The sequence below is a fragment of the Euprymna scolopes genome, chromosome 13 (assembly GCF_053919585.1).
Source record: "Euprymna scolopes isolate OS-2025 chromosome 13, ASM5391958v1, whole genome shotgun sequence".
In the NCBI taxonomy this organism is placed as follows: Eukaryota; Metazoa; Mollusca; class Cephalopoda; order Sepiida; family Sepiolidae; genus Euprymna; species Euprymna scolopes.
In genome coordinates, this window is record NC_136494.1 from 102641250 (window position 1) to 102653299 (window position 12050).

Consider the following 12050-nt stretch of genomic DNA (forward strand, 5'->3'; position numbering starts at 1 on the left):
ATAAATGTGATTTAACAGTTAAGAAAAAAACAGACTTAGGAACTCTCACATCTTGTGACGCATGAGGCAGTCAAAGTATACCATTGTTTTCAATGTGAAGCAAAATCCACAACGTCCCTTCAATTTCTTCCTGTCACAATCAAATCTCTCTCAATAGTTTTCTTTCAGTTCATCTTTGATTTTCCTCTTCTTTTTCTATCGGGCGTCCATTGGAGCACTTGGTTGGCAAACCACCCAAGAGATATTCTCTTTGTTTGAAGAAAATAAAACTCATTGAGTGGGAAGAACAATGTCCAGGTTCTTCTATGGGTGATTTCAGAAATGGATACCAGTAGAGGTTATCTTCAGTGAATGTCTCGAGCAGCCAACTTCTGAACAATAACCATTAACAGTCAAGATTACAGATGAAAGAAAATCATTTTTAAGCAATTAATGGGAATTAAATCTAGTTAGCATAAAATATTGTCGAGTTATCTCCCTTTGTCTTTCAAAATGACAGGTGAAACAATCATGTCTTAAATCCTCATAAAATTTGATTTTCTTATTTTAAAATAAAACTACTTGATCAATTTACATAATTTTTGGAATATGATATTTTTGTTTCATTACAGATATGTACATGATATAGATTTTTCTTTATTTTTGTTTTGTTGGGAAAATTCTGTACAAGAACCGATTTAAAAACTTACTTGATCAAATTGAATAAGTTTGTTGTACATTTTGTTGTCAATGTATTTCTTCACTTCAAGAATGTCGATGTCTGATATCCGGTAATTCAAATCACCAATCCAGAAAATTATTCTGATAAAGAAAAAAATTGTCGAAAGAAAATAAGTCATTAATTACTGCAATTTTTACCTATAACAATTATTTGAAATTTTTTTGGCCTTATTTTAATTAAATTTTAGCAAATATCTGGATTACTTATTGTGAAGCAATATATAGTCTAACAGCTTGCCATTGAATTGTGAAAAGTAGTACACAACTTTGACCATCTATATTACATTTCTTTTATCTATCTGCCTGCCTCTTCCACTTTTTTTTGGAAACTACTAAGCTGATCTAACTAAAATTTTGTATGGACCTTTGTTATGATAAGGTACAGCAAACTAAGTATTATGGTATCGATTCAATGCACAGTTAAGGATTAATAGACATTAGTCACCACAATACAACTTACTAGAAGCTTGGCATAGAGAACTTGTTCTAAGTCAACAGGCTATAACTTTTGTCTATTTTTATGTCTTATCAAAATATAATTCGAATATTTCTTAGCATTTGTACATTGGTTTTTACAACAAAATTTTACATTTAAAAAGAAAAGTGAGTTTATCGTAAGTAAATTGAACTTAAAATTGACACAATTGTGTATTACCCATCCAAATGAGTTCCAGTTTTGAAAGTTCCCAGTATTAAAGGGTGGTAGTTAATTTGACCACCCTCACTGAAAATGTATATGAAAACACAAGAATATCCGTAAACTGATTTTTACAGAAATAATTAATATTGAAAGTAAAATATATTTTTAAGTATAATAAATAAGAATATCCATAAACTGATTTTCATTTTTATTTTTAAAAACTATGTTCATCTATAGAAACATTTTTACAGAAATAATATTGAATGTGAAATAGTTTTTTGAATATAATCAAGTAAAATAAATTATAAAAATCAATGTGAAATTGAATGCAAATTATTTAAATTTACATGAAAAATGATAAATATTAAAAAAAATATATGAACAATTATAATAAACTAAGTAGAGGAATATCATATTTTTGGAGTTTCCAGATTGATAAAAAGAACGTAATGCAGCAAGATCTTCAAATGAAGAATTGACACCGTTTACTTCTGAAAACTTTTAAATATTTGATTTTGCCATCCAGGTTTCAATTTGAAATAGTATTTTCATTATTAAAAATACAAATCCAATGGACACATCTAAAACATGTTGTATCCAAAGATCACTTTGACAATCTATAATAGAATTTTTGTTAGTCTGTCGGGTTAATTGTAATTACATTTTCACTGTTCTGTCACATTTAACTTTGTAATGACAGTTTTATGGGTTTTGAGTTGATCACCACAATGTTTCTTCCAGCATCGATCCAGCTCCACCACCAGGTTGGAAGAAACATTGCAGTGGTCAACTCAAAACCTGGCTCAGGACAGTAAAACAGGATGCTGGACTGATTCTGGGCCCCTTACTTTTACAATTTCCATCGTTGGAACTGTGAATAGCTTGCACTCATAACAGAAGCAGCCTTGAATCACTGTGTCTTGTCAGCCAATTTTCAGGATGTGGTGAACTTGTTGGAAAGAGTCGGCTGAACCGACCCAGGGTGAATACCACAACTATGACTGAGTTTGTAATAATAGCGTTTTCGTTGGTCTATCACTCATAAGTGTGTAACAGTATTTTTATTAGTCTGTCACACATGAATGGGTAAATACGTAATTTCACAAAAAATTTATTAAATGAAATCAGTACATTTTACAAACATTCAGAAAATCAACACACACTTATTAGCCATCTTTGATTTTTTACTTATCAGCATTTAAAAATGTGTCTTATTGAGTCAAGGATATTTGGTCTTGGCTAAGAAATGAAACATTAGATTATGTACCAAACAAGATGAGTTATTTTTATATTTATTTGTTTGCAGACTTCATAGTTGTTATTTCACCACCTCTCAGACAACTTATCCTTTGGCCTTCTTCAAGTGATTAACCATGATGGGATAGGAAGGCAGAGTCTCTTAACTGCATCTTCAGTAATTACTGCCTTCCATAGTTGTTGTTATCTCACTATGTTTTGGCCAACTAATCCTCTGGCTTGCTTTGGGTAGAATTGAAACCATTATCTTCAGACAATGCTCACTTGGAACCGTAGACAACCATTTACAGATAAAAACGAAAACTTGGATTTATAAGACCAAAAAATCCAACCTTGATCACCCTCCAAGGTCCGTGATGCAGTGGATAGAGGCATTAAGTCTCTACGGCTCAGGTGAGCATTGCCTGAAGATAGCAGTTTCAATCCTAGGCCAAAACGTGGTGAGACAACAACTATGGAAGGCAGTAATTACTGAAGATACAGTTACAAGACTCAGCATTTCTATCTCGTTGCGGTTAACCACCTGAAGAAGGTCAGCAGATGAGTAAGCCGAAATGTGGTGAAACAACAACAAATATAGAGATGAGGATAAATAAATTACTCATCTCAAAAGATTCCAATAAAAAAAAAGAAATACCCAAGAGGAAGATTGGTAAAATATTAGAAATAATTGAAAGAATATGAAATGGTTTTATTTAAGAAAAAAATTTTCCATATGCATCATAATAGTTTTGTAATTATTTATTGCAGAAAAAGGAAAAAGCAAAGATATTAGTAAAAAAAAAAAAAAAAAAGGAAGTGTTAAAAAAACAAAAAACACTTACTCATGATCATCCATAGAGAGGTGGGGAACAAACTGACGAAAACGGAGATGAGAACTGATATCTCGATAATCCTGAAAGAGAACGACAATGTCAAAAACAAAGGATAAAAACTTGAGAAACCCTGGAAAGGTTTTTTTTTTTTAAAAATGACAACATTTCAGAAAATCCTTTCACCACTTGAAAAAATCCTTAGCAAATCTTCATGTGTTTAAAGATTGAAAGCTTTGGAATCTAGTTACATCTAAACATTTTATTAATAAAAAATTAAAACATTACTTTAATACGATTAGTTATAATTTTATAAGGATTTGGTCCAATTAATAATTTAATGACTAAACATTGCTGCAATAATTAAATTTAACTTTCAAAATCTACTTTTTCTTTTTATATTTGGTAAAATTTTTTTAAAGCAAAACAAATTGGAAAAATTCCTGAGCAATATATGTAGTTTATATATATATATATATATATATATATATATATATATATATATATATATATATATATATATATATATATATGAGAGCGCGAGAGATAATATAATAGTAAATCTTTGACAAGGCAAAACTTATCAAGATGAGAAAAGCTCAACACTACTAAGAGGAGCAAGCAATAAAATCAAAATGAAAGATGAGGAATAAGAGTTATATATAACTTTATTATATCAGCAGAATAATAAGGAAAGGTTTAATTGAAAATTTAATGAAAGAAACTCTTCAGAGACCATGGCATTTCAAAGCTATATGTTTCTTGTCAGAAAAGAGCTAGAATTATACAAAATGCAAATATAAAAAAAAACTGGCTTAATAACATTTAGATATGAAATGAGAATGAAGGAATAGGATAAAATGGTAAAAAATAACAAAAAATAAGTACAACACATAAGGGTAAATAGGAGGGGTAATATATATGTAGGTAATAGTACAAAAAAAAATTATAGGTCACTATGAAACAGTAACACTAAAGAAGATCCAATAATAGAAGAAGGAAAAAAATAGGGAGGATAGAAGAGAAAGTGGAGAAAAAAGGAGAGGAGACAGAAATAGCAAACAGGGGAGACGGAAATATATAAATAGATAAAAAATAGATTTAAAAAAATAAAAATAAAAAATAAAACAATCTGAAAGTGGAGAAAAATGGGATTAAAAAAGTGTTCAAAGTAAATTCAAAACTTAAAATAATCTTCTATATATCTATAAAAACAGAGATGTGTGTGCCACAGACGATTTCTGATTGGTTAATCCAATAATCACATCTCCTAAAAAAGTATAGTTCTTACGCTCTTAACTTTACCATAAAATATTTTGGTCTTATTTATTGTCCATCTTGGAAGGGTTTAATTTTTTTCTAACTTGCCATTTACAAATTACAAAAATACGAAACTTACAGACATCACAATCCAACCTCCGACTCAACGTCCGCCATTCACACAACAGGAAAGCAAACGCTGGACAGATTATTAGTACTACTACTACTACAAACAATACAGCACAAAAACACGCGCACACACGCACACACACTCACGTCCACTACCGTCCTTGGCTACGTCACGTTGTTATGGCAACACGATAAATACACAGTAAATTTGATTTTCTTCATTTCTGCGCAAATATTACGCAAATATAAATCATATAGAATATCTGTATGAATATAATTACACGTAATAGTTAAATAAAGATGATCATCGTATAAGAGAACCGAAAAAAAAACTAATAGGGAATTTGTATAAAGTTGTATTTTCTTTTTAAATAAATAGAAAAAAGGGGTGTTGATAAGACTATCGATACTTATACAGTTTAGTGACGACATTAAAAAATGGAAATATTGAAAAAAATTTTTATTGTACGTAACTGTTATAGACTGAAGTTCTCCGAAAAAAAATTTCACTTCATTTGATCAAGTAGTTTTGTTCTTACAGCGAAAAACAATTATTTATCACGACGACGTCAACGTGGCCATTTTGGAAATGTACCTAGCAGAATACCTCCATTTTAGGCCAAATTTCGCAATCTAGCCTTTTTTTTCTCGCCATATTGAGATGCGCACAACACATCTGCAATTTTTTTACGTTTTTTTTCTTTCTTTTTTTTTAAATCTGCAATTTTTTTGCGTTTTCTTTTTTTTTAAATAAGAATACTATTGAATATGCAAAGAAATTGAAGAATGCAAAGAATTGAAGAATTTTTATACGAGATTATTTTCGAAACATGCTCAGTTGGACACGCATGGATAACTTCGAAACTTCGTTTATTTACTTCTGTTACAAATTAAAAAAAAAAAAAAAACACCCCAAAAATGGCATCTGTCTTCGCAAAAAAAAAAAAAAAAAAAAAATCTCATTCTGGTGGGGGGAAAAAGGGCTAGATTGGCCTAAAATGGAGGTATTCTGCTATGTACGGCAGTCACCTGCCCTTGAGGAATTCCTGGGCCTGCAATAACATTTCCAAAATGGCCACGTTGACGTAGCCATGGTAAATCATTGTTTTTCGCTGTAAAAAAAAAACTACTTGATCAAATGAAGTGAAATTTTTTTTCGGAGAACTTCAGTCTATAACAGTTACGTACAATAAAAATTTTTTTTCAATATTTCCATTTTTTAATGTCGTCACTAAACTGGATAAGTACCAGACTATCAATACACACAAAAAAATATAGATTTATTTTTGGGTAAAGTTCCCCCGGGTTTTCCTTTCACTTCAGTAAATAATGGTCTTTTGTTATATATATGGCGTACTATTATCCTTATATATATGATGTTTATGTTTATATATATGTATAAGTGATAGTGTCTGTGTGTCTGTGCGTCTGTGTGCATTTCCCTACGCTAAAACTCTGTCAATTTTAAGCCTACAGATTCGAAATTTGATATACAGGGTACTGAGATTTGGGAAAATCGATGTGATAGGTTTTCAACAGAAATTTGGCGATTAAGTGGTCAATATTCAACAATTAGACCTTTGAGAACTCTACCAAACTCCTCCTACAATTTAAGGTCTGAACACGTGATATTTTATATATAGATTCCTTGGACATGGATCTATCTTATTAACTTTACTTGATCCCTAAACAATAAATGTTAAGAGGTCATAATAGGGGTCAAAGTTTAAAAAAATTGACCGTTTTTTTTTCCCTCAGCATACACTTCAAAACACCTGGGCAACGCGGGGCACCGATTGCTAGTATAATATAAAAGTAAAATGATGCAAGTTCCAGTGAAGTCTTTAGTTTATGGTTCAGAAAGTGAAGAATATGGCGATTGTTTACAAACACGAGGTAAAATAAAATTTGTGGAGCATCAAGTCTTAGTATAATCCTCATAAATCCAGAAACTATTTGAAAAGTATAGCATAACCTTGTGGATTGATGTGAAAATGGAAAGATCCAAGTAGGAATTCTCAAAACAGGAAGGTAATTAGTGGAATTTTTAAAAATTGGTAGGTTTCAATCTCATCAAGAAATTTATATTGGGATATAAAATTTGGTGTATCAGACAAAAGGCATATATCAGACCACTTCCAGAAAAGGAGGTCAGTAAAAAAAATAATACCAAAAAGCCGGCAAGGTCATGTTCTTGTTAAATAAAATCCAAGAAGGAAAATCTGTAATTAAAACAAAGGTTGAGCACATCCAAAACACAAAAACACAAAAACACAAAAACATAAAAATCCAAAAAACAAAAACACAAACAAAAATACAAAATACAGATTTCAGATCCGATTTTAGAGAAAAACTTTAGAAAATTGAAATTCAAGAGAAATTTTAAAAACAATCAAAAAAACAAAAACAAAAAAAAACGAGAGTGAAATAAAAGTAGGAAAATCATCTATGGAGATATACTACCTCTCCTATTTACCGTTATATGTTGCATCTACTTTTAATTGCTATTTACCATATTATCCTATTCCTTTATTCTCATTCCATATCTAAATGTTTTAAGCCAGTTTTTTTTCTATATTTACATTTTGTATAATTCTGGCCATTTCTCCTTGTCTGATAAGAAGCATTTAGTTTCGAAATGCCATAGCCTAAAGAGTTTTTTTATTATTAATTTTCCCCTTAACTTTTCCTTATTGTTCTGATGATATAATAAAGTTATATATAACTTTTGTTCCTCACTAGGGAGAGGGGGGGGGTTGCCCAGTCGTAAAATACACTTAAATATATTTTAATTTGTTAAGATTATTACAGAGTCGTGATTTCAACTGAAAGCAAAACTGTAGTATTCTAAGTTGGTGATTTTACCACTGTACCAACGTAACATGCATATGAACTGATTAAAAATTAAAATAAACTAAGACGAATGTACAAAATGTATAACGATTTTTTCAATTTTGACCCTTTTTTTGACCCCTTGAAAACTATTTTAACCAGCTAAAAACCCATAGAAGAGTGGCCCGTAATATATCCAATCAATTAAGGCCCCTAGCGGTGTCTGCAACTTTTAGTTTCAGAGGAGATAGAGTTTGAAAATATGGAGACAGACAGACATGTAGCCTTTTATATATTAGATTTTTCATCTTTATTATATACTAGCTGTACCTGTCCGGCCATGCATTGCTGTGCTTGAGTGTGGTTGATACCAGTATTAGATTGATTTGTATCTCAGAGATGCGTGTGGACACAAAAATACACACAGAGAAAGAAACACACATATGCACGCACACACGCAAACACACACAGAAGCACAAACAAAAAACACTCACACAGGGAAAAAAACATATGCACACAAAAAACAAAACACACACGGGAGCACAAACCAAAAAAACACATACACGCACACACAAAACTGCACACATGCAAACACAAAAATGCACATAACTGTGCAAAAAACACACGCACACACACACGTACAAACAATACGCACACACAAAAACACAAGGACATACATAAACAAACTTATGCCCACACAGAAAAAACACATACACAAAAATAAACACAAACACGCACAGACACACACCCAGAAACACACTGATGTACACACGCACAAACTCACACATGCACACACTTCGCAAAAAGTAAGGAATAGATAGTTTAAAGGCTTCAAAATCACACACAAGAAGAATTTGAAGTAGATAAAATGTCAATTTATGGTTATGATTTAATGTTAGAGTCAAGCATTATAGTTGTGTAAAGAAAAAAAAAACAAAGAAAATAGCATTGTTGAGTGTCTGGTAAGGAGAATCATTATTTTCATGGCAAATGCTCAGCTGAGCTTCATTCTATGGTCCCCCTCACTAAACTTTCACAAAAAACACTCGTCTAGCTGAAACCACTATCAATAATTTCCCCACTCTTTATCTGTGCCTAAATGTAAATGTAGATTCCATGAACAAAGCTTCTTTCTTAGAAGTGCACGCCTGTGGAACTCTCTTCTGATTACCTGCTTTCCAGCTGACTACAATCTGATTGTCTTCAAGTCCAATGTAAACAAGTTCTGTATGAACCGCCCCCCCCCCCTAAGTAATCCAATTTACAAAATTCCCAGTACTTATGTTTATTATGCTCAAATCACATTGACTAATGTATACCCATTAACCCTTAAGCTCGAGTGGCCTCCGGGTCTTGAGAAGTGGTGATTCCTGTGTAAAAAAAAAACAAACAAAAAGAAAAAACAATGCTAACTGTAAATGTTAATTTATTTTGGTCAGGGATTGTATTTTTTAGGTTGGGTACGAGAAAGAATTCTAAGTAAAATGAAAATTTAAAAAAAAAACATGGAAAAGTGGACGACCTGTTACAAAACCAACTAAAGTAAAAAACAAAAAAAATAGCATCTACGGTTATGATTGAATGTTAGAGTCAAGCAATATAGTTAATTGTGTATATAAAAAAAGAAAATAGCAGTGTTGATTGTCTAGTAAGGAGAATTGTAGTAGAAAAAAAAACAATCCTAGATTTTATCTCTCTCTCTCTCTCTATATATATATATATTTATGAGAATGTGTGTGTGTGCGTATGTGAGGACATTTCTCAACCTACATACTGAACAAAGTTTTGATCTACAGACTTGAAATTTGGTATATAGGGTATTCAGACGTGTGGAGAAGTTTTTAATTGGGTTTCATCTGGAAAAAAGGCTGTTAAGGAGTCAAAATTGAAAAATTGGGGAGTCATAAGATTTTCATCTGTTTGCTTCACGAATGCGCATGCATGAATGGTAGGTTTGAAAACACTTTTCAAAAATCTTGTCAAGCTAGCCTAATGGTTATCATACTTGACTCACTGCCTTTAGATTTTTATTTCGATCTCAGCTTGAGTATGATACCTACAGTATTTCTGCTTATAATAGATGAGAATTCTACATAAATTAAAATATAATATTCATGCATATTTTACAGCCAGGTGACCTGCTAGTATATATATATATATTATATTTGTATCTTAAAGCAGTTTAAAACTGCATCATCTGGAATTCTTTTCTATTGTCTCCAGTAAGTTCAAAATGTTTACAGCAAAGGGCAGTTATGCAGAATAAGGGTTGTGCTATAATAGGAATCTTCTAGACAGTTTATGTAAAACTAGCCTGCGTGCTCATCGTTGCCCGGGTGTAGAGCATAAAAAAAAAAAAAAAAAAAAAAAAAAAAAAAAAAAAGTAGTAGTAGGCAGACAGGCTCGAACCCGTGACATGAAGGTTGAAAAGAAAGTGAAAAATCTAACGTCTTACCGCTACTCCATGACGCGACCGGAAGTCTAAAGCATTCAAATTTAACGTAGTCAATCAAATACAAAAGATGACTTGCAGAAATGGTTTTGCTTTTAAACCTCCCACGAAAGTAAATTAGTTTAATGTGGGGGCAAAACCAGCTCCTTCAAAAAAAGGGGTCACTCTGGCAGTATCCAAATAAATAGTAATTGTCTCAGAATGAAAGGTTTCCCCTACATTGACCAAGGACGAATTACAGAACAGATACTACCCGGCCCGAAGGCTAGGCAGTTGTGTTCGAATAGTTTCGCTTTATTTATATGAAAAAGACTACACTAAAAGAGTCAATACTAATCAAGGCCCAAAGGCCACTTGAGGATAAAGGTTAAAAAATACCATGTAGATAGCAAGACAACACTGTGATGATCGGTGATAGTGGAAATTGGGCAGAAATTGATTATTTAAGAAAATCTTGTTTAGGTTGAATCTGAAAATGATCATGTTATAGTCTATTAGGATGCAGCCCCATGGTATTGTATCCCACAGGTGAGTAGTTCTAGGAAAGAAACTTTATGCATGGAATTTTCATTGAGTTTCAGGCATGGATAAATAGTAAGGAAAATAATCGTTTTAAATGGGTGCTATACGTAGATTTTCGATGCTCTCAGAGTAATTGTCATCATTCAATTGTCAATTTATTTATCCCATTAACCCTTATCCTTGAGTGTCTTCTAGTCTTGATAAGTAGTGACTCATTAGTAGTGCTAGGACAACAGCATACTCTTTTCGTTGTTTTGACTCTCGAGTGTGTATCCCTTACTATCTTATATGCTTTTATATAGAGTCATGTGGTTCTCGGTTGATTAACTGTGTCGGATATATACTCGAGGTTCAAAAAATTTGACATAGCCCCACTCATCAGTCATTAAAAAATATATTATGAACAGTTTTTTATTTTCCAAATAAACGTCTTTTTTTTTTTTCCTTTTTTTCCAAGAATCATTTGTTTTGAAAAAGAAAGCAAAAGTTTTTACCTGGTTTCGCCGTTCAAATTCATCTTGGTGAGCCGCCAAATGGGAACTGATGAAGCACACCGAAGTGTTATGGATGGTCATTCTCACAGCCACACCTCCCTTATTACCCTACAAAAGCAACGCATCGTCGATCACTAATCACAAGAAAAACAAAAAAGAGAAAATGTGAAAAAGACCAACAAAAAGAACACAGAAATATTTTTATAACAGAAATCTGCCTTTAGTTTAATCAGAGTTGCAGAGTCGGAATCCAAGATTTTGGAAGAAGTTAAAATCAAATTTGTAAGAATACTTGAGAGTCCATTCTTCTAACACCTCAGCTTAATATTCATAGGCAAAATGAATTGAAACAATTAGATTAGGGACATTGCCGAGACCACTGCAAAGAAGGTGGGCTCCTTCTACCATGCTAGAAAATTACTCACACTAGAGAGTATCCTATATCTTTACAAACTCATAATTCATCCATGCATGGAGTATTGTTTGCTAAATATCTCACTATTAGACAGGATAAAAAAAAAAGGTCTCAAATCTAATACTTCCCGTATTATAGGCCAAGCTCCAACCTCTATCCCATCGACACAACATTATATCTCTGTGCCTGTTTTACAAGTACTTTGATGGAATGTGCTCTGATGAACTCATAGCACTTGTGCCCCCTTTACATACTCCCAACTAAGCTGACAAACAGGAAAATTCCACTTCTTCCTTGTTACGGTTCCCAGATGCCAGAAAACCTTTCACTAATAGTTTCTTCCCTCAAACTACTAGACCTTGAAATTCCCTCCTTGTTTCCTGCATTTCTTACTATACTAACCTGCAGAAGTTTAAATGTTATGTGAACAGAGTTCTCGCTGCTTAACTCCCCACAGTTCTTTGTAAATTATGATCTCACACAGTAGTCCCTTACATTCCAAGTTGCAATATAAAAA

General features: G+C 32.2%; 1 protein-coding gene across 2 annotated transcripts in view; it reads right to left on the reverse strand.

Annotated features, from left to right (window-relative positions):
- The window catches only part of LOC145292118 (inositol polyphosphate 5-phosphatase OCRL-like), a 161547-nt gene that overhangs the window by 35901 nt on the left and 113596 nt on the right, over positions 1–12050 (reverse strand). For both annotated transcript variants that reach the window (XM_080138224.1, XM_080138223.1), the window contains 3 exons: positions 11119–11226; positions 3442–3512; positions 690–801 (listed from right to left, as the gene is read on the reverse strand). In XM_080138224.1, the coding sequence (XP_079994350.1) occupies positions 690–801; positions 3442–3512; positions 11119–11226 (291 nt within the window). The remainder of the gene's footprint in view (positions 1–689; positions 802–3441; positions 3513–11118; positions 11227–12050) is intronic.